Raw genomic sequence first — 24,486 nt, 5'->3', positions numbered from 1 at the left:
CTGTTTTAATCAACAAATGTTTTTTTTTATATATATACGTTTAAATATATGACATGTGAGGAAAACAAAGAGAAATCAAGGTTACAGATATTTTTTTGTGTTATTTTCAATGAGTTGTGGTTTGTCAAGGAAAACAAAAATCTAGCGTAAAAGGAAAGATATATAGAGATCTTCAAAAATCATGTTTTTATAATGATATAATGTTTTATTTTGATTTAAATTTTTTACTTATTATTACTTAATCATAACAAACCAATTGCAGTTTGAATAAGACTACTTGAAATACACAAAATTGATTTTTAAACATTTTTTAAATGCAGAGTTGCCAATGAACTCTTCAAGTTGTAGGATAATTTTTTTTTTATTTGTTTCAGCACGATATGAAGTCAGGGGCTAAAAGTGAGCTGCAGAACCCGCCAACTCTCTTTTCGTGTATACACGAAAATCTCTTGTTTTCATTTTGCTCCATCTTTGCTAGCACTAAGGGGCATTTTAAGCAGCTTAAGCTTCTGCATGCTACTTTTTGGCAAAATGGAAGGTGTTTTAAGCAGCAAGGTTTGGACAAGACACAACTGGAGCATTGAGAGGGTCAGCCGTCCAGAGAAACATCAGAGGGAAGCGCATCTGTGCGACCTCTTAGCAATAAACCCAATAACCCCAAACACCTTTGGTAGAAGTCCACCTGGATCCAGCTTTAATCCTTGTAATGGCAACATCACCAATGCTATTCTCAGGAACTATTGAACCAACAGTGAGAGAGAGAAGCTTTGTATGTTTCTAAAAACGAGGCCGCTCTAATGAGATGAGTTCAACCTTCCAATTCACCAATAATATAAAATCCAATGACCATTATAGTGTAGCTCGGGAGTTTTGTCGTCATGGTGCGATGAGAGCAAGTGGAAAACATGCAGAGCGAGTAGTTGTGTGATGTTAGGGGCAAAAGAGAGAGAAATACAGCCCTAAATAGGATGAATTACAGCGTGCTTTTAGAACACGGTCACGGTGGACAGTGAACACTATTGTTTTATTACCTCACACAAAACGAATGGGATTCCTGAGTTATGGTCACATCAGGCAGCTTATTTATGGATTGTTTACCTGCGCGTGTGACCCGCGGGTCATTTCCCCACTTCCTCCATTCCGGCTCAAAGCGAGGGGGACGGCACACTGTGATTCACTGCTGCTTTGCTGATTAGCCCCCCAGAAAAGCAGTAATGACCTGGAAAATCAGCCAATAAGTGCACCGAGGTGTCCTCAGCACTGCGGTGAAGTGACTCTGCCTTCCTGCCATCGGTTAACAGCTGGAGTAGATCTTTTCTGCACATTCTAGACAAAACAATTTAGACTTTGATCCTTGTTCTATTGTTGTTGTTTTATTCAGGGCTGTCATTTGATTTATAAATTAAATTACTTTAATTTTTTTGTATATTGTGTATATTTTTAATTGCACTGTTAAAAACTGTAATTTTACAGAATTGTACTGCTATTTTCAACAGATGCTCTCTGTATAGTTTAAAACATATCTTTTTGAAAATTACAGAAAAAGACTGTAAAATAAAACTGTTTTGGCATCTCAGTTGGCATGCGGTGAAATGTGTCAATTTAAAGAAGGAGGCTGCAAATTTAAAAAACATGACAATGCGTAATTTATGTAAAACATTTTTACTGAAACTTAAAAAGAAGTATGAGTGTAAACTTATTTACCACATAATGGGTTCTCATATTCCCTCCGCTATTTTTTATTTGCACAGATAAAGGCTGACACAATCAGATTTTCATAACTTCAAGGCTATCATGGGCAAAATAATTTACCATAACAACAAAATTTTATTAATATCAATGTTTTTTATGAACAAATGATGCTGTCAGTCAAATACATCTTGAATTTTGTGTGTTTTGTATTTTCTCTTTTTTAATCAACAAATCACAGTAAAAATTGGATTGTACCGATCAGAGAAAGAGAGTTTGTAACCTTCGTCGTTCTAACGCAAAATGCTAAACAGGTGTTCAATTATTAACAATATTATCATATGTCTAGAATTAACATGATATTTGTAACACAATAAACATGGTTTTAATATCGGTGACACCCTAATAGTACATGTCGTAACATATTTGGACAGATGTATTTGACTATTGCTGTTTTTCAGCATCTCACCCTATGAGCAAGTAGTTAAACTGTTTAGTTAAGACTCCCGTGTCATTTCTTTCCATTCCATCCATCTACTTTGGAAGGCAAGTACTGGGTGAATAACTTCTCACTCATTCTGTGCTAGTTGTAGTTTCAGCTGCGGGTAGACCTATTGCAAAGTCGCGGAAACACAAAACTGCCTGCTTGAATTGTTCAAACAAAAATTCCCACTCTACGAGTTTTTTATATTTACTCTCACTAAATAATACAATACATTGACAGTCCTATTTTTGTCATTAGGCTGTCATTAAAAAGTGATAATGCCTGGTTTATATGTCTATTATGTACTGTATGTGTATATGTTTCCCCTGGAACATTCTGGTGGAAATGACAAATCCAAAACAGTTCCACTCCCTCGCATACTGGCTTTTGGCACATCGATCCTCATGAAGTCCCTCGAAGGAAAAGCTGCACTGGGATTTAAGCACATAAGAATCCCAGTGCAGCCTTTAGGGGCTTGAATTATGACTGTCTGTAGAGACGGGGGCAAAAGAGGCACATAAATAAGCATGGGGTGAGTGTGTGTAAAAGAGAGAGACTGTGTGCTTGCGAGTTATTTACAGTGGATTAGACATTTTAACACTGCAGTGAAAGCTTGGTGAATCCATGTTCAGTCATGCTTTAAATCATATTAATAGAGAGTGTGTATGTGTGTGTTTTCTTAACAACTCTGTGTGTTTATTTTGCAGCCTGGTGTCCATTATCAGAGGGCAGGTGCTTACTGCAGATGGTACACCCCTGATAGGAGTCAACGTGTCCTTTATGCACTACCCAGACCACGGGTACACCATTACACGGCAGGATGGCATGTAGGTTTAAAACACACACACACGCAATAAACACTTTCATATAAGTTTCCGTCCTTGAATAGTTGGCTGAATGTCATAATGCAGCACAGAGTACAGATGTCCCTAAAACCATCTGTTTACTTTTGTTTAGACTGCTTTTGCATAGAACAGCGTGTGCATTAATGCGTGAACGCTTTGGTGGAATACGCACCCCCTTGCCACGCCACAACATTTTGTGAGTGCGTTTAAGTCTTATCTACCAAGATGGTCTCATGAAAATGTCAGGCGTTGCTCGGGGAAGCAGTGCTTTAGCAAACGGCCTGTTTAAAATGCATTGGATTTACAAGGAGGGAATCAATCAGCCAATGGGTTGCACTCTCCCATACCGTTAAACCAATCCCTGTGTTATTAAGCAGCCACTGCAATCATAAAGGCCTCGGGACTGTAAGCAGCAGCATGGCTCTTTAAGTAGATGTCTTTGTTGGAGGTGGTGGCTGTTAGAACCGCCGCCATGGACTGTCATGTGTCAGCAGCGAATGGCTGAAGGGATGCAATCGTGCTCATCAAGCAAAGCTGAGCTGACAGGAATTGAAATTAGGTTTTGATTTGAATAGAGCTCAATTGAATTGAATTGAATCTTGAGTTCGATTGAATTAATGACGGAATAGGCAAGAAAAAAAGGCCTTGAAAAGTCAGCTGTTTAAAGGAATAGTTAAAGGAAAAAAGAAAAGTATTTCCTATAAAAATCCATATAAAATGTGTTTTTGGACGTCAGACTCGATGTGACACATATGCCATATTTGCCTTGAGAGCGACAGCCATTTTCAAAACGATTTTCAGGATAATGGCTTAAGTTTTGGTCTGTTCCTCACACAAAGCTATTGTATTTCTTTGGACGACTTGGAATACAACGCAAAAGTTGTTTGGACCATCATTGTCATACTTTAATGGTGCGGTTCTGTAGCATTTTGAGACTTGACAGCTGCCATCCCCATTCACTGTCATTATATGGAAAATAGTAGCCAAGATATACTTAAAAATAAATACACATTTTTCTGTTCCGGGATTTAAAGGCAATGTAAATGTTGAGTAAATGAAGTTATTTCATTTTTGGTTGAACGATTTCCCCGCTCTTACATTGGCACCTGACTAGCATCTTTACACAAAACCACCAAATTGAGGATTTTGTTAACAGTCCCTCCATCCGACATTGGTCAGGCAAGAAATGTACATAGCCTACTTATAGTTAAAGGTTCGGTTGAACGCGATGTTTCTGCCAATCTCATATTAATCTTGAGTACCTTTAGAGTAGTATTGAATACTTCGTATCATCATAGAGTATTTAGTTTGAACACATTTATGAAAGATATATACAGCTGTACGATTATTTCTGGAAAAAGCAGGATCTGGGCGTGTGCGGGGAGGAACAAAATTACGAGCACACAATACATCATGGCATTATCCCTGCATAACTGTTGATTCACTATAAGTTGTTGTTGCTTACATTATGCACAAACATGCCGATTGCCAAAAAAACACATATGACTTAGTTTAATTTGCCACGTGCGGTTCATGTCTGGTATCTTTTAGCACTGGGGCCTCTCCATCTATCAGTTTTAAATGATCCGAAAATCCAGCGTTATATCCACCGTTTATAAAACATCCATCACTGAAATGCCGTGAAAAAAACACGCACACCTCAACTGCTCTCATTATCGCAAGAGTAACGCAGCTACAGGCTGAAGTTGACAGGTGGGAGGGGTATTTCTTTCGCCTTAACTTGGGCGTGCTTTTCTGGGAGAGTTGCCCAATAAGGGAATGAGAAAAGTTGTTATGTAACGGTTTTTCATGTTCAAAAAAAAACTTTACAAAACCTATACGAAACTTGGGAGAGTGTATCGAGCACAAAAATACTACGTCCGACTCACTTTTTGACAAGTTGGCCATGATAACCATGATAAGCCATGACGTTTAACATTGTAAAGAAGTCAGAATGCATGAAACCGCATCAAATCTCCCCTTTAACTTTGCATATTAAGAATTCATAAGCTCTCATGTAGAAGAGAGCGTGAGTCGCCATGACATCACAAAGAAAAGAGGCTTGACCGTGGCAGTGTATCCAAGATAGATAGAGTGAGAAAGAGGTGTTGTTGAAAGAGGCTGCCAGTGAGATATGTTTAATAGAAAGTGTGATGAGAGAAGAGGTTCTACTGGCGAGAGGAGCCTCAGGAGGAGTGGGTCCGAGATTAGCCAGCACAACCAGCTGTTGCAGCCTTTCAACAAACCACAGCAGGGCGGGCCACGAAAACGGCGGTGGATAATGATGCCTACACCTCTTCCCTATCCACTTACTCAGAGAGAGAATCAAAGCACCAGCCGTGCAGCTGTTTGGGCCCAGTCACAATCATCCTCTCTTCCAGCACCTCTCAGATGTGTGCATGTGTGCATAAATGAGAGCAAGCTCTATATCTTTACGCTTCAACTTGGATAATTTCTGCCCTATCTTGCTTCTGCCCCCTGCAGCGTTGCAGAATATTTGAATGTAGGACAGTACCCCCAGTTCCTGACTCATTTCCTATCTAATAAGTCTCTCATGGCTAGAACGAGAGAGACTGAGAGAAAGAAAGAGAGAGCCGGGGGAGAGATTTGGCTTTTACACAAATGCAATGATAAAAAGGCTCGACCACATTATCATGCATTTTTCACCATGGCAAGGCCCTGTGTCAGGAAGGATAGGGCCCTTCTTAGAAGCCGTTGGCTCAGAGGAGGCCTGCTCTGGGATCAGTGAGGTTAAAGGAAGAGACAATTAAACCAGGTATCGGCTCTTTTAGCCATCAGCTCTCATGTCTAATTCATCTCACTTACTCACTCTATCACCTCGGCAGTACATTACCTGCATATTGCTTTTATCTAATGAGGAGAACATGAAATGCCAGTGAGGTTTTTATGCGTGTCTGTCTATATTTTTTTACACTTTGACCCAGACAGACTGTGTGTTAACGGCAAAGAGACATATTCACTTTCACAGTATTTTAAGTAAAAAACGTGGCGTATTAATTAACTGCCCACAATCCGGTTTCAAACTATCAGTGGGAACAGTTCATTCTTTTTAAACCCCCACTTAATGTATTGTTTGTTATTTCTATATACATTTTGTTATGTATTGTTAAGTCATTCACTATTACGTTTCTGCAGGTTTGACATTCTGGCCAACGGTGGAGCATCACTGACACTGAGCTTTGAGAGGGCTCCGTTTCTGACGCAATTCCGCACGGAATGGATCCCATGGAACGTCTTCTATGTGATGGACACTCTGGTAATGAAGAAAGAGGAGAACGACATTCCTAGCTGTGACCTAAGTGGCTTTATAAGGCCCAGCCCCCTCATAGTGGCCACGCCCCTCTCCACCTTCTTTAGATCCTCGCCTGAGAACGGCCCCATTATTCCAGAGACTCAGGTAAAGATCCAGGTTTATGCAGACGTATATATTTGATAAAGCATAAAAGGAATTGGTAATATCCAAAGTATTTTTCCGAAAGATTTGAACTAAAGACCGTTTTATAATATTTATTATAGTTGTTTGCCTTTTTTTACTTTTATTAATATTTTAAATTATTTGTATAGTTTTACAGTAGTTTCCATGTTCATTTTTGTTTATTATTTTGTAATTTTGTTCGTGCTTATGTCATATGTTATATGCTTATGTTGATTATTTATTGCTATATAAGTTACATTTATTTTATTTTTATTTTTTGTTTGTTTTTAGGTAAAATTTATGAATTAATGTAGTTCATTTAAATAATAATAATTCAGTTAAAAACTAAATTTACATTAAGTTAATTCAGTTATTAAAAACAATTGTGCTTATCCTTAAACCATTTCATTACTTATTTATTGCTGAGACATTTCTCATTTTCGTTTAGTCTCTCAAATAATACTTTATTTGATTTAAATTTACAGATGTTTAAATAGTTTTAGTTTTCATTCTAGTGATATCCTTTCCTGATAATGCCCTGTGTTCTTTTAACTATATAAAAGTGAATAAATATCAAGTATAATTATCTCAAACATGTTACACAAAATAGCAGACTATATTTCCTTTCCTGCCTATAGGTTAATTGACCATCGTACATAAAATACTATAAATGGATGGTCAACCTAGTTCAAGGTCAAATAAATGAAAGCTCAAAAATCTGTTATTTATCATATGAGTTTTGAATCTAGACGTGCTAGAGTTTAAAGTCTTGGATGAAGTACTGCACAGCTTAAGTCAGAACAGAAGGAGGCTTTGAGAAGCGTAATAGAAGGAAGAAATATCAGGACACAGCCTGTTCCCTGCCCTCAACCTGCACCCAGAATGCAGTATTTAGAAAGAAAAAAACGAGTTTTGAATCTCAGTGTAGCGCTGGCACAATACAATTCACCACGGCTCTCAACACATGTTGGGGTGATATTGGTTAGTATTTTAAATTCAAGATCATCTTGCGCACCATTCTTCCGTGTGTTTATAGTAAAAATCCACAAAGACCTTATCCACATAATCTGTGTAAAATGGCTCAAGCTTCCACACCGCTTGCGTGTCTGTAACAATGAAATCTGGAACCACATCAGACCAAGATATATTTGAAGAGAGGAATATAAAAGCATGCTTAGTTTGTGTCTGCACAAAACAATTTTGAAGGTCTTAAAGCAAACCTCAAAACGAAAACTTAAATATTGAATTCTTCAGTTTCTATTTACTGTGGCATGTAGAGTGGGCTTGGGAATCGTGAGCCGGATCTGTTTTGCTTCTTTTTATATGCAGGAACAGAACGATTCTGTTGACTTTAGGTCAAGTTATTCTACGTAAAAGTCTCAAAGTGTTTCCTGCTCCACTGTTAAATGGCACCAAAGTTTCTCTTAAATCTACATCGCCTTACATTCACTCCTACACTAAAGTCATTACTTTCATCATGCTGCAATAACTATTTTAGAGAATTGTATCACATAAACTTTTGATTTGTATAGATTTTAAGTGTAAAGATTAAGTATTTTTTTAAAATCTATATTGGTTTTAAATCCTAAAAGAACTTATTTGGCAACAGACTGCTTAGGGTAGTAAATGCAAAAAGACTCATGTTTCTTATCTCCAAATATTTCTTCATTAAAAGTACAAAACATTGTTAATGCAGTCTTTATGGAGAATCAAAACCAGAATCATTACATTCCTTACAATCTCCATTCGTAGAAGTTAGTGTTGTTATTAAAAGAGAGGTTTGAAAATCTTGGCACTGTCCAGTCTGTTTCTATCTCTCTTTCTTTTCTCTTCCACCCTGCCTTGTGTCCAGATGTGCATTTGATCCCTTCTTTTATACCCCGGCTTTTCCATCCTTACCTTTCTGCACCATGTAGTGGGAGAAAACATCCCCTGTAACGCGAGCACACTGGGCCAACACATATGCCGTCTTACGAGTTTGCTCCGAGATATAAAGGAGAAAAATTGTTTCCTTATTGTCGGCAGCCAAAAGGCCACACTCCTCTTCCCATGTTTCTCTTCACTCCCAACAGGGCCGTCTGTCCCCTCGGTGGAACCCCACTCATCAAAGTAAATGGGTCCTGATTTGAATTACAGTCTGCTTTGAGAGAACTCTAAACAGGGGTAATCAGACCCAACCAAGTTAGCATTTAATATAGGGCTTTTGGAACCCAGATGTAATAGCCTCCGAGGTTTCTTTTTCGGTTTTAACCCAAAGCGTCACACATAAATGGCAACCAGGCATCCCTCAGCCACGACCCGTAACGGTTAGTGGCCATGATGCAGAATGGCCAAGCATATTACTTCCACTTGGCTGTTATGCAGGCCTGAAAAATGTTATTTGGCTGGAGCAATCCGGAACATTTGCACGTCCCTCCGACAGCGAGCCAGAGAAAACCTCCGCACGACAGTGGAAAATCAGACAAGACCTTTAAAGAATGAAAGATATATATGATTTTCCACAATGCTCTGTGTTTCTGTCTCGAAACAGTTGTCTCCTGTAGAGCATAACACCTCCAAATGTAATAATAGAGACTGCTGATGTGTTTTGGCCTCTTGCAGAAAATCTAGCTTCTTTCTTAGCATTAAAAACAAGCTTGATGATTAAACTAAATCTGGTCTTTATTACTGTGCATTTAATGGGCTGTATCAAATGAACTTTCAAAGCCTTTTTCATCTTCCCTTTCATTTGGCAAATGAGAAAATATTTAGCTTTAATGCAGCCATATGCACTTACGGCCCCCCTTGCCCCCGTGGCTAAGAATAACAGTGCCGCACACGTAAAGACGTGGAAGCGCATGCGGTGCCGTTTATTAAGAGCTTATAGCAGACAGAGTAAAGCATGTTATTAGCTCAGACTCTGTAATCAAAATCCACAGAGGGGAAGCCAGAAGCATAGCACGAATGCATTGTGGCTTATAGAACAACCTTAAGTAAACTTACGAGCGCGGGGTATGCACACACACACATGTGGATGCTGTCGGTTTGGATTAGCGTTCCTTCAAATCAAAAGCGTGATGTCACATACTGTAGGATGTCTACACTATTGCGTTTTCATTTGAAAACTGATTCTTTGTTTTCAAAACATTCTTTGTCCACACTAGCGTTTTCAAGCATTTCAAACGCTACCTGTCCACACTGAAACGTCTTGAAACCGCTTACATCCATGACCTGCACATGAGTAAAACCAAACACACGTCAGCATGTTTATTACTTTCTGCCTTACTATGCTGCGGCACTATGGAGCAATGACAGCTTTCTTAAATAGACGGATGATGAGGTAACTTAGAAATGTAGCTGCGTGTAAAACAAGACTATGCATTTTTTTAAACTCACACTGCGCTACCAAATTAAATATTCCATTTCCAAAAATGCAATCTAAAGTATACATGAACTGACATTGATGCTATAAATCAGGAGAGCAGCCGAAACCTCTGCGTCACATGACGGAAAATGTGTCATCGTTTTTAAACCCCTCCTTCCTCCTCGACACTGCGTTTTCAAATGTATTCACTTTCTTAAAAGCTCCGTCTCAGTGGGCACGAATGGCCAAAACAGAGAGAAAAAAGTTGTCTTCAAACGAAAACAGGTAACAGTAAGAAGCGTAAATATATTCTTGTGCGTATGCTAAACCCCGTTGTCTCAACTATCGACCCTTTTATTTCAAATCCCACCTGCTTGAGTTTCCGTGCCGTCACTGCCGTAGACCCGCATATCAAAGGTTCTCCCAAAGCCATCTAGCCCCCTCTACTGATCTTGGGGAAAGTGCAACGGGATCCAAACCGGAACAGAGAAGAAAATAAATTCCCCCTGGCTCTCTTTGTCCTCTGCGTTAGAGAAAAGTAAATGTCCCTTCCCAGTAGGATGCTCGACAATGCCAGGAGCTGGAAAACAGGGGGATTACTGACTTTCTACTGTGGCTTTTCATTAAGCACTTGAGGAGGAAGCTGTGATGCCGAATCCCTATGTTGATCCAAGCTGCTCCTCATCTAGCATGCTCCATTTGTGGCATCTCTAAAGAGGGAGAGAAATTAGCGCAAATTCTCTGAACTTTTGTGACTCTGCACGGGGATGCTAACCGAACGTTTGCGTTTAATCTAGCCAGCTGTCTGGATATTTTACCACTTTCTGCTACTTCAAGATGTGGTGGTCTGTCCGCCGTGGTGGAGCGTGCAGAGTGCGGTACAGTAATAGCCTCCGACAGTGATGTAAATATAAACGCGTTCCGCCCGTGAAAAGCTCCCTCATTAGATCCGAGATGTCAAGTAAATGGAGGTCAAAGCAAACACATGCCCAGATGTGCTTTAATCCTGCAGAGAGAAATGTAGCCGGCCTTTTCCTCAGCCCCAATACCTCATCCAGATGTTCTCAGGATGAATCGCACAATCCTTCTCTCCCCCTCCTATATTCATCTTCACCTCTCTTTGATGTGCAGGTTCTTCAGGAGGAGACCGCCATTCCAGGGAGCGATCTGAACCTGATGTACCTAAGCTCGCGGGGTGCAGGCTACCGGCCGGTGCTGAAGGTCACCATGACTCAAGCCACTATCCCCTTTAACCTCATGAAGGTGCACCTGATGGTGGCCGTGGTGGGGCGCCTCTTCCAAAAGTGGTTCCCTGCGGAACCCAACCTGTCCTACACCTTCATCTGGGATAAAACAGACGCATACAACCAAAAAGTCTACGGCCTGTCCGAAGCAGTGGGTATGTATGCATGCATGCTTTTGTAAACAAATTTCTTTGTGGTTAATGCAGGTCACGTCTAGGAAAAGAAAAGTAAACGTGTCAAAAGGAAAAATGACTAGTATTCGGAATCGATCCAGTAAGTGTCGCTGAGCTGATAAACATCCACTTACTTCCATTTATATCATTCTGCTCTTATAGATTTACAGAGTACAGGAATAATGAATTTACTACATTGCACAAAGGCATTTAGCAAAATGTGCTTCGTGAATGTAGACGTGCTTAATGGCCCGTGCCACTCTGACAGGTGCATTATGGGACATTTCCTTAAATGTACACAGGCAAATGCGAACTGTAAATGGAAAGCACAGTAGTCACGTTCAAGGCCACCATCAGCACAGAAAGCATTTTGTTACTCTGAAGATTTTTTCACGTTGGCATTTTTTATGCTGACTGTATTTTCTAGTATGATTACCCATCAGCAAAACCACAGAGAAGAACACGTCTCCTGTTCTGTTTTGAGGAAGGTCGTGGTGATTCTGTGGCTTTGTTTTTCACTTAAGCGTCGAGAAAGATGTCCAGCTGCTGATGGTAGCTCCTTCGTTTGTTATTTCCAGCCGATGATGTGGCGGGCGGTAGGCCAGACTAAACCAGACGTGCTTTTCAAAGCCTTACCGAAGCAAAGTCGCAGAATTTCGGAACACAAAATGCACGTTTTCCACTAAATGGAGAATGTTTTCCGTCTTCATAAAGTGAACTGTGTAAAATTGTAAATAGGTTAGGCCGGGTCTTATGAGTATTGATTGGCTTTCACCTTCTCATCAGGCTTTGGTTCGCCAATTGCATTAAGCAGGTAATTTTTTCGCCCGACGAATAGCAGTGTGCTTATTGATTCTCTCTGAGGGACACAAGGTCGCTTTCTTAATATGATCGTCTGAAAAAGTTATAAATTTAAAACGATTTGCACCTGGTGAAGCGCAGCACTCCCAGAGATCGCTTATGAGATTTACCAAAGTTATGATAGAGTCGCAGTGGTTTTCAGGCGGGCTGCAATAAAAATGAATTGACATTGTGTAGGACATCTGATTAGGCCTTGGGAAAATGTGCGGTTTATCAGCTCAATGTTTATATTGTGATTTAGCATGTCTCAACATTGTTGACTAGTGGAACCTGTAACTCTGACTATTGACTAGTCTATCTATGTTTAGTTTTTAGATACAAAACTAGTTTCAATGTATGTAAACGTCTCTATAAAAAAAACATCCCATCAGTGTTCGCTCAGTCTAAAACAACCTCTTATACAGGGCTTTATTAATTTAAATATGCAATATAAAATTCAGTCTTCGAGTTTTCAAGAAGTCTGTATTTGATCAGTTAAGTCGCTGTGTATAAAAATGTATTTATACAGTGTTTGCATAAATTAATAAATGCAATTTCTCTCTGTATCCATCAAGTGTCTGTGGGATTTGAGTACGAGTCTTGTTTGGATCTGATCCTGTGGGAGAAAAGAACAGCCATTCTTCAGGGTTATGAACTCGACGCCTCGAACATGGGAGGATGGACCCTGGACAAACACCACGTTTTGGACGTTCAAAACGGTGAGCCCCCCTCTAACCTCTAACTTTGCTTATACAGTAAATACCATAAAGATATTACACTCCTACGCAAATATATGCAAAGCAGCAGAAATCAGATTGATCTTTGCAATCTGCTAAAATAACTCTGAACTCACCCATGCACTCCCGAAAACAACAGAAATCTATCAAATAAAATACACATGAATCACCTCTTTTCCTCTCTTAAATAAAACTCGTTTCTGCCTACAGTAAAAGCTACTTAATATGACATGGGTATGAAAGCTTTAATAAAGATTAAATGAAGGCTCATTAGTGTCAGTGCTGTTAAATGACGTTGATACGTTACTGTATGAGAGCCCACTGTCCTCAGTGTCTCGGGCATGCCAATGAAGAGACATTTGACTTTTCCGTGTGGGTCTGACCTTCACCCGGACTAAGCAGTCTGGAGTGCTCTATGCAGCAAACATTTATGGCCATGTGTCATTGGGGAGAGACTGCCTTGATGAATACTTAAGGAGTCTCTCATCCCTCATCTTGGCTTTAAAAGAGTGCCGAGCAGAGGTTGTCTCCACACACCTTGCTTAAAGGTTGAACCTGTTTATCCAGTGCCTACCCTTGAGCCCTTTCAAGAGGACAAGATGAGCTGTGCTTAGATCATAGTTTTTTGTGCCGTAGCACCGCGCGATGACAATGGCGAGCGTGTTCACCTTTTCAGTGATGAATGTTTGTTTTAACCTTTTACCGAAATACCGTATAAATAGCATTTAGCCACATGGTGAATCAAAGTCATCTCTTAAAGCAAAAGTTCAGCCAAAAATGAAAATCATCATTTTCTTTACCCCGGTGTTTTTAAAGCTCGTTGTCTTTTCTCAATGTCAGTGCAGCTATCCTCCAAACAATGAAAGTGGCTAAAGATTTGGAACGCCAAGAGGTAAAAGGGATATAAGTGCAAATTTCCATGACTTTTCACATCTCCTTTTTGCTTCACAGAGGACACAAAATAATACTAGGCTGTCAAGTAAAGGATGTGCAAATTGTAATTTTTGAGTGATCAGGTATGCTTAACAAGTTAAGGAAAAGAGGTAAATAGTATGGTCTGCCTAAAGTCTGAGCGACATCGAACAAGAACTGATTTTAGTCCCTCGTAAAAAAGTCAAGCAAAACTGTATCCTCACCGGACAGCTGCAGACAGTGATGGACAGCTGGTATCTGGTGAATCCGTGTGGGAAGGACATAACTAGCTCAATGGAGTGAGCCTCTAATGGTGGGAAGTGATTCGGCCCTTTCCAGTGAAATGATTGTGGAAATAAACCCTCTCGAGCAAGACACAGAGAGCATTGAAGAATTACATATCTCAGCGTGAGCGTGATATAAATGATGGATACAGTATGTGCACAACCTACATGTCATTATTCAAAGATGTACCCAAGGAAATAATAGTTAACGCATCAAAACCATTGAATAACACAAATGTAACTGTTGGAATAATGTTGTTACTAAAAACATCTAGAATAAATGAACTTTTTTACTTTAACATCTTTAAAGTAGTCAACCTTTGCCTAGAATTTGCGATATTGCACACTTGGCATTTTATCATCCGGCTTCTTGAGGTCTCATTCTTGGAAGCTTTTTAAACGTTATTTAAGGAATTCACATCTACGTTGGAATCTTATTGACTGCGGTTTATTCATTATTTGGTCCAATTTATTATATTAATAAATAATAATAAAAAGAAAGTAATAAGTTGGCACAATTAAATGTGGTCTACAAAAGGAATTTCATAGAAAACCTTTTTTAAATCATCACATTTTTGTCAAGTGATCCTAAACTTTTGACGTAGTGTATATTGTTTACCAAAGCTAATAATTAACTACAGTAATACCTTCGTTTCAGAAGTAGAACGAGTCAAAAATGTTGTTTCATGTCCACATTAAAACCATGTCTTTCTCTGGTCTGTGGAGGCCTTTAAAGCAGCAGAAGAACTAGAATGACTGAATATGAGGAAATCCCAGATATGTTGAACTAGCTGAGGCGAAGATAAACAAGGCCTGGAGTGTTTTATCAAAAGCACTACTTTTATTTTTATCATCTGCTGTAAAATGTAGAAGCAATTTCTATTGCAACCACATGGGGAAATTACAGATAACCCGCTCCTATACTCAGCTGTAGCCTTGTTTTTTGTCTTTGGCATCTTGATTGACACTAAACCCTCATTTACTTCACTGGCCAAGATCCAGCTGTCCTACAAATTCCAACAGTCTTTCATATCAGAGCATGTTGCCCTTCATTCGTCCCTGACCCCCTTCTTCTTACCATGCTTCCCCTCCTTATATAAAACCACCCTCACCCACCGCCTCGCTGTGTGAGTAAGACGCCTGCTCCGCCTATAGTATCCCAGAATGCACCGTTGCCATGCATTAAGGCTCTTCTGGATGTCTTTTATTCATGATTTTGAATCTTTTCAATGTCCTTAGTTTGTAGTTGTCATCCCAAGGCCCCTGTTGAAGTACATTCAGCCGTTTGAGAGAGAGTGACCTCAAATGTTTGTTCAGTCAACAGTGCAATGCAAGGTCCCTAGTTTTTAGACCAGTGGCAAGACAAGATACCTAGTATGAATTAGCCTGACCGAAAAGTAGAGCGTTAAATGTAGAATGCTCCATGCGAGTTTCCAGTGATGAACATGAGCAAGAACTAGTCTTGTAAGAGTCCATCTGTAGTTTTGTAGCCCTAAGCTTCAGGCCAGAGAATCCATGTGTATCTGTCTTGTTGTAATGAAAGGAACACAGTAATAAGACCTACGGTATGTTCCTCTGGGGTTTGGTTAAGTGTAGGAGTGTTTGTTTGCATTAGCTTCCTGTCTTGGGTGACCTCACCCCGTCGCCACACATTTTCAAGCTGTCTCACAGGGAAAATACATACATGCTTACATCCAGACAACGCCCAGCCACAAACTAAAGCACACACACTTGCTCTCTTTAGAATCCTCCATCTGTTCACATACATGCCCTATTTTACAGGATCTACTGTAAGTGATAATCAGTTTTTTGGAAGCCACTTAGAAACTGTGGCGTCTGAAGCTGCAAGCTTCTCAATTTAAAGCTGTTAAACTAAAATACTTATTTACATTTATGCATTCGGCAGATTATTTTATTCAAAAAGGTTTATAGTGCATTCAGAATTTATCAGTATGTGTGCTCCCTGGGTATCGTACCCACAACCTCTGCGCAACCAATACAATGCTACATTGAAGCTACTGACTGGGTCAATTACATCTACATATATGCATTAAGCAGACATGTTTATCCAAAGGGATCTACATTGCATTGTACTATACATTTTGTTTCTGACTATGTGCGATCCCCTGGGATTGAACCCATGACCTTGGCATTACTAGCGCAATTGCGTTAACCACTGAGCACAGGCTCCAGTCAAACTTTTGTAATCTTAAGAGCTAATTCATACAATCCCCTGCTCATCGAGCTCATATTTTCACTAACACCTGCTGTTTTAATGTATGCATCCTAATACACACACACATATATATTTATTTACACCTTCTGTCACCCATGTCTACACTAACACATACACATGAAAGTGGCGTAATCGCATTTGGACTCAATTTCTCTCTCTGTCTCTCTTACTTTCTTTTTCATTTTGTCTGAAGGCCTGTGCACCCTCACCTCGTGCACACACACAAACAGTCCAGCACAGCAAATTCGCCCACGCTAGAATGGACTGCCCTTTCTAAATCCTATTGAGTTTAGCTTTAGTCATGTGCAGGCATGTCATGCAACTGTGAAGCTGGCACCATGAGCCGGCCGCACCTCTCTCTCTCTGATGTGGACCACCGCTGCCTAGGGGGCTTACCTGCATTCTCTCTCTCTCGCTCGCCACCTCGGCCTCCGAGTCCTTTCATCTGCCCTTATCAGGCTCCGTCAGTGTTGGGCAACTGTACCTCCCCTCCTTCCACCTGACGGCAGGAGGTCAGGGAGACAGATTCAGTCATTTCTCTTTGGGACCGCAATTACTTCAAGTCTGAAAATCTTCAAAGACTGAGCGTGTGATTGAGGGAGAGCACATTTACAGATTTCTTCTTTTTTTGTTTTTGAGTGTGTGTGTGTGTGTGTGTAAAGGGCACGTGTGTGGTAGAGACACAAAAAAGAAACATCCATAGCTTATTGCCAGTTTTGTCCCGATTCCAAACATACCGTTTTCCCATTATTCAAATTGACTTAGGACCTGTCGGCAGGAGTAACTTCATGAAATATTAATGACAAAAAAATGCCAGAGAGATGTGAGAAATAAACACACAGGAGGCAAAATGATTAAATTGAATTGATTTTGGTAATACTCAATGACCACTATTCTCACTCTCTTTGCCTTCTCTCTCTCTCTCTCTCTCTCTCTCACACACACACACACACACACACATCATGCAGCGCTACGAAGATTTATTGCTGCTTTCCGCACAGTTTTTATATTTTTCAAATGAGCTGACACAGTGGCTGTGAATGCAAAGATAAACAAATCCTTTGAGAAATGATGTATTGCCTCAAAATACCAAAGGCCTGGAAATCAAAAGTTCAGAACGCAAATACATAATGCAGTCATATTTTAAGAATACATTTTTTTTCTAAGTTATATTTTTGGGCCTTTTGCCTGTATTATGATAGGGTAGTGGAGAGGTGACAAGAAAGTGCTGGAAGGAGACAGCGTGGAATCGGCAAAGGACTGCAAGAGACCACCAGGCTATTGGCGCCGACTAAGAATATCATTTTTATTCAAATTCATCCCAAAACATTTTCAGTTAATCAGATTCCCATCAAAGTAAAACAAAAAAAAACATTATCAGAAAATGTAGAGATTAAGGGAGAGGTGTGTTGTGACAAAGGAACCAGAGTCGAACAAGAGAGATAAAAGAGACAAAACGTTTTGCAGAGAAGAAGAGAAAGAGGCAGTGACAGGTGGCATGTGAGGCGTAAATGGAAGAAAATTGAGTAGACTACAACTCCAGCTCTATAATCTCATCCAGTTTCTGACCCGGCATAAACACAGCAGCTATAAACTCCAATTCAGGCCTTTATTGGCAAATCACAGCTTTCCACTCATGACTTGCCCCCCTCTGTCAGATTTATACATAAACACACGTCACGCATATCAAAGAAACATGTACACACAATCATTATGAGAGGAGGGCTGTCTCTCAGCATGCCTGAATGAATAATGCAGCACATCCCACGTCGTGAGTCCCTCTCGATTCGAGGCCCGTCACAATCTTAAAATGTGTAATTGAAGACAGTCATTGTTGTGTGCGTGGGCGCACGTGTATCCGCATGCGGTATTGTTCCCAGCCTCTCGCAAAGTAGATCAAACAGGTGCTGTGTGTATTTCATCACTGTAATGCAACCGCAAAGAATTCACATTAAATGCGCACGGCTCCAATTAGCAGATATAAATGCTTGTTTTTGTGTACATGCACATGTGTGTCTCCACAGCGGCCACCCTCAGAGAAGCTAGGTTTGAAGTTCGTGGGTCTCTCCCAGAGCCTTCTCTTGTCTAACTTGTCTTTGTTAACAGACTGTCCCTACAGAGTGGCCTAAAAGCCGTTCAGAAATCACCCCGTCCATCTCCTTCCCCTCATTGGCCTCTCATTCTTCCGGCCCGGCTCGATGGCTTAATCGATGGTGGGTGGTTGATCAGACGAGGAGGTATATTGAGATTTATGGGGACGTTTAGACCGCGAGGCGGCTTCTGTGCGTGGACGGTTGCCCAAGCACACCCGAGAGGGGCTTAAGATGGCGTCATTGATCTCGCTCATAATTAGCGCACAGAGGCGCTAGATGCAGAATTCCAGCACGTTGCCCGATGTGAATAATTTAGCGAGCACAGTATGAAGTTATCCTTTGAAGTGGAGCTTTGAAGAAACACCCCCAACCCGATCGCGAACACCCCGCGGTTTTCAAAGCAACTTCCAAAAAGCATCTAACTGCATTCGCCCGGCGCTTTCAAAAAACACTCTATTGACTTGGACACTTTGAGTTCACCTGCGCACATTGAAGAACTTTCTCTCGCACTCTTGAAGGTCTTTGGTTTTGTCCGCTGACATTCACACACACACGTACTGTACGTAATAGAAAAAGACGCCTTTAAAAAATCTAAATCAAACTCATATTCTCACTTACCCACTAAGGCGGTGTTTTAAAACATCCTGGACGAGCCCCCTTTACAATATGCTAACATTAATGGATATCAGTTGTGAGTCGAGTCTCATTCAGTCTGTGCTGTCTATGAAGAGCATCCAAAATCTGTTTGTTGATGTTCAGAATGAAGGCTTTTAGTGGGAAGAATGCACCGTGTTTTGGAACAGTCTCTCTCTTTACTTCAGTAGGATGTTAGTGGAGTTCACAGTTGACAGGATACTTGTGGTGGACTCCAATTTGAACGCTCTGAGTGGATGACAGCGGTTCGTGGTGGCACATGTTATTTCTGCTCCATCTGCGAATCGCTTGTCTCTCCCTGATGCCCTCCATCTCTTCTTTCTCTGTCTTGTTTGCTTTATCTGAGAGAACGCGGAGCCAGCAACCCCATTAAATTCAGCATGCTGTATTAAAGTCTAAGGCCTAGCTTAGCAGGTGTCATGTGTCCTCAGCTCTCTGTCTGGTGCTTGCCATTTAATGTGATTTTTCTGCTTCCGCTAAGAAAGTAAATGGAGGAGGCTGCTGAGAAGATCAATGTGAATTTCAAATAACACATATGCCTTACTTCTGGCCTTTTGTAAGTGTCAGACTAGATATTTCCTGTTTCCAGCAGGGTAATTCGTCTCGTTTTTAAGGATGCCCTGGTTCTTGTTTGCTAGATGAAACTTTCCATCACTTGCTTTATTACGTTCATGCGGTATCGATCTGTTATAAATGGAGAAAACATGCTGAAGCAACATGCACTTTACCTTTCAAACATTGTTAAAATGTAATGTTTTCTTCCACGATGAAAGCAGGTATTAATAAGCTAGAACATTTCTTATTGCCCTTGGCTGCAAATTTATAAAGTTTTCTAAAGCATATTGAATAGCTCAATATTATCAATAAAACATACTACTGAACGAAAATGAGATAAATATACTTGAAATGTTAATATCTTTTGTATTTTATGCTGCCTTCACGTGCTCTGGGAAATTTGATAATCCCCTCTTCAATCCGCGAGTAATGTCTAGATTTAGTTACATTAAAAGTATTAAGTAACATTAAAATAGTAATGTTACATCATTTTAGTAGCATAAAAACATTACAAGTAGGGCTGTCACGATAAACCGACAATAAATATCACGTGATTTATGCACAGCTTTTAAGTGAAGTAAGGGAAAATGTTGCTGCATCTGAAAGCCAGACGGCACTCTCGTGCGGAAACTCCAAATACGTACTGCAGAAGAAGAGCATAACACGTTCTAGAATCTGGGAAATGCCTATGGTCATCTTTTTATCACTGTTACTCAAGCCTCATCAGGTATTTTTATGATAATAAAGTATATTTATAATGATCATGTTTGACAGGTGTTGCTTTTTCAAATGCACATTATAAGCGACTCAAACTCGCACTGCTTTTAGATCGAGCAGCATTTCCTACTGATCCCAGAGCAGTACTTCACGGACAAGCTACGCATTAAGAACAAATAGGATTTAGTGGTATCGCGATTTATTATCGTGCAGCACTAATTACATCTGCTAACATTAAAAGAGCTGCGTTCCATAAATTATTTTCGGGTTAAAGTGGGAATTATTGAATTTCCCAGTTCACGTGAACGCAGCATAAAATACAAAAGGTATTAATGCTTAGATATAAACGTCACAAAATTGCGCTCTGACCAGATGCAGTTCTCTTCTTCAACCATTTGTATTTCTTTTTATATCAAATGAAAATATCCCTGTCCGTAATCATGGATTGTAGTGATGAATCCTGCTGACCCTCCTCTCTGAGTGTCCCCCTTGATCCTAACCAGGATTAAAGAAAGATCAAAAGCCTCTTCTAGAAATCCATACCTTTTTTCCACACTAGAGCCTGATAAAAGACCCCCCGTGTTCCAACGTATTGCCAACTTTAGGATTGATCTCTCCTACATGTTTTGGCCCACATGCCCCATGTTTCTTCTATGTAAAATTCTTCTAGCCGATATAAAATTCTATGGCACCTTTGACTTCAATCTTATTTTTCCTAATAGTCAATGTTGGCCCAGCACTGATACATATAAAAGCATCTGCCAAATGATAAAAGCACCTGCTTAATGGATAAATGCAAAAAGTCTCAGGACTGAGACTGCTATACTTGGTAGCTAAAAGAATCATCAAATTAGTCAAAATATTTTTCAAACGATCATGTGAGGCGTGGGTGGTTTGCAGGATGATGTGAACGATGAGTGTTAAAATTCAATGTCTGAGCTTTTCGTGAGCCTAGTTTTTTCTAGTGGATTGGTTTGGTGTTGTGGCTAAAGATCCAGATTGTTTTACGTTTTTCCCAGAACAGAAAATATCCCTGTCCATAATCATGGATTTTAGTGATGACTCCTGCTGACCCTCCTCTCTGAGTGTCCCCCTTGATCCTAACCAGCATTAAAGAAAGATCAAAAGCCTCTTCTAGAAATCCATACCTTTTAACACTTTCGAGCCTGATAAAAGACCCCCCATGTTCCAACTTATTGCCAACCAGAGGCTTGATCTCTCCTGCATGTTTCGGCCTACGTGTTTCCATGTTTCTTCAAAAGTCGACTAGAAGTTTTGTAGGGTTTTATGGAATTAAACTTTGAAGACTGGGCTGAACAGTTGTAGACAAGTGTTTAAACTTGAAATCATAATTTGTTATCGCTCATTTTAAGCGGAAAACCAGACAGGGTGATCGAGTCTTCTAATGGATAAACCTTAGCTTGTTATTAATCTCAAACTCCAACACCTACACATTTTTATTGTGCAAATCTTGTTATTACTCGTATAACTTCAGTCCTACAGGAAGAAAAAGCTTTAACGAATAATACTTAACCTTATCTGACGAATAAAGCCAGTGACACACTGTAGAGAGTCTAGTGAGGTTTGCAGTCAATTTTAGGTGTTGCTATCAGTGACCCATTACAGTTTGTTCTCACGCAGAATCTTAAAGCACAACGCCTATCATATTCAAAACTACACTCATCACACAGCCCAAACCCACAGCCTGTTACATTTCCCCACTGTTTAACACACATATGTGTACACACAAAGCGAGTCACACATGCATTTTCCACACAGGCCCAATCTTACAGGCTCATCAGTTCACAGTCTCTGTGGCTATGAGATTATCTTGTGTGTATTAGCTCAATTCAGAATTTAAAAGATGCAGTCACAGAGGGGAAAAGAGGAAATAGCTTTAGTCACAATGGGTATTGACATGGGTAATAAGTTGTTCACATACTAAAATGTGACACAGTTATGGCTTAACAGCAGTAGTGAAATGATGTGTTAATAGTTTTACAGTTTGGTTATTTATACTTTAAGGTGGGGGCACGGTGGCTTAGTGGTTAGCACGTTCGCCTCACACCTCCAAGGTTGGGGGTTCGATTCCCGCTTCCGACTTGTGTGTGTGTGGAGTTTGCATGTTCTCCCCGTGCTTGGGGGTTTCCTCCGGGTACTCCGGTTTCCTCCCCTGGTCCAAAGACATGCATGGTAGGTTGATTGGCATCTCTGGAAAAATTGTCCGTAGGGTGTGAGTGCGTGAGTGAATGAGTGAGTGTGTGTGCCCTGCGATGGGTTGGCACTCCATCCAGGGTGTATCCTGCCTTGATGCCCGAAGACTCCTGAGATAGGCGCAGGCTCCCCGTGACCCGAGGTAGTTCGGATAAGCCGTAGAAAATGGATGGATGGATACTTTAAGGTATTTTTTATTTTTGTGCTTTTATCCAGTGCGTTTGTTGAATAGCTTTCCTGTGGTTCAGTGGTTAGAGCATGACGCTAACAATGCCAACCAAGGTCATGGGTTAGATCCCAGGGGATTGCACATAGTCAGAAACATAACGTATAGTACAATGCAATGTAAGTCGCTTTGGATAAAAGCGTCGGCCAAATGCATAAATGTATACTTTTTGAATATGTATACACAGAAAAAAAAGTATACTTACTACATTGCAGTCTGTCATAAGATCTGAATGGACTTTCTTAAGTTGTATTTGCCCTACAGTATAATCATTCCACCAGCATGTGTTTGGGCTGTGTATCAATTTTAAACCGCCGCCAGATTGCCCCTTTCTCACTGCTGGAATTATCAAAACAATACTTTGCTAGTCAGTTTTGAGAACCAATTTGAAACGTGTAACGCCCTTTGATTATTCCTTGAGAAGGTAAAAATAATCTGAGGAAAAATATTCAAAGCCAAAACGTAATTACTGTTTGTGAAATGCTAATGCTTGAGATATGAATGGTTATTTTTTCCTAATTATTGATATCACTAGTAAGATATGTTTGCTTGTTTATTTCTATAATTGTCTAATTACATCATTAAAATAATGAATGATTTAATAGTTGCTTTTGGATAGGTATGAATAACAAGGTAGAATATTTGATCAGCTACACCGCTCTGCTCCGTATACATTTTTTGGGTTATTATAGCTGTGATGAAACGGCATAGATAAACTCTCATTTAATTAAATGTGTATATGTTTTGACCGATTACATTACAGACCTTTTTTCTTCTGTTTTTACTGGGTCTGCCAAATGTAGCTTGATAAAGTTGTGTGGTAGATTCTGTACCTTTAATGGACAGTCCACCCGAAAGTGAAAATTTTGTCATCATTTACTCACCCTTAAGTTTTTCCAAACCTATATAAATGTCTTTGTTCTGGTGAACACAAAGAAAGATATTTGGAAGAATGTTAGCAACTGACATTTCTTGTGTATCACTACTATATTAGGAAAAATGATTGGATTCATTTTTATTGTTCTGTTAAAGGAGTAGTTAATTCCAAAAAATGTGTCCCCATTGACTTTCCATATTTATTTTTATTCCTTCTATGGAAAATCAATCGGGACAAATTTTGAGGTGAACTACTTTAAACAAAAAAATAGATATTTTCTAGAATTTCAGAATTAAAAAAATTCTATGGCACCTTTCCTATTGTAGTAGTCAATGATGGCCAAGTACTGATACATATAAAAGCATCTGTCAACTGATAAAAGCATCTGTTAAATGTGTAAAGGTAAATGTAAAATGTGTTCAACTGTACTGAGACTACTATACTTGGTAGCTAAAAGAATCATCAAATTAGTCAACATATTTTTCAAACGATCATGTGAGGTGCAGGTGATGGTGTGATAATAAGTGTTAATATTCAGTGGCTGAGCTTTTTTGTGAGCCTGGTTATTACTAGAGGATTGCTTTGGTGTAGTGGCTAAAGATCCAGATTGTTTCAGTAACACAATGATTGTAGGTGTTCCATAAACTATCACCTTTATGCCCTTGAGCAAAGCCTACACCGAGGATGCTGCAGGGTACGCTTTTCTCAGAACTGTTTCGCCTCAAAAAACAAATCAGGAGTTGTAAATTCATGCAGCGACTCTGAATTTTATTTTCTATATGCATTTTATTTGAATGCTAATTTTAACATGTCTTCTTAAAATATGTTATATATCAATGAATAAACACATGAAGTAACATAACCAAAATCAAAGCTATGGATATTTATAACATTACATTTATACTATACACAGCTCACTCACACAAC

General features: G+C 39.8%; 1 protein-coding gene across 4 annotated transcripts in view; it reads left to right on the top strand.

Moving 5' to 3' along the window:
* The window catches only part of LOC130434362 (teneurin-3), a 578,467-nt gene that overhangs the window by 531,607 nt on the left and 22,374 nt on the right, over window positions 1-24,486 (top strand). For all 4 annotated transcript variants that reach the window (XM_056764479.1, XM_056764490.1, XM_056764500.1 and 1 more), the window contains 4 exons: window positions 2,881-3,000; window positions 6,175-6,436; window positions 10,929-11,196; window positions 12,630-12,773. In XM_056764479.1, the coding sequence (XP_056620457.1) occupies window positions 2,881-3,000; window positions 6,175-6,436; window positions 10,929-11,196; window positions 12,630-12,773 (794 nt within the window). The remainder of the gene's footprint in view (window positions 1-2,880; window positions 3,001-6,174; window positions 6,437-10,928; window positions 11,197-12,629; window positions 12,774-24,486) is intronic.

Source organism: Triplophysa dalaica, chromosome 2 (assembly GCF_015846415.1).
Source record: "Triplophysa dalaica isolate WHDGS20190420 chromosome 2, ASM1584641v1, whole genome shotgun sequence".
NCBI lineage: Eukaryota > Metazoa > Chordata > Actinopteri > Cypriniformes > Nemacheilidae > Triplophysa > Triplophysa dalaica.
Note: the sequence above shows the minus strand (reverse complement) of the source record. Positions and strands in the feature narration are given on the sequence as shown.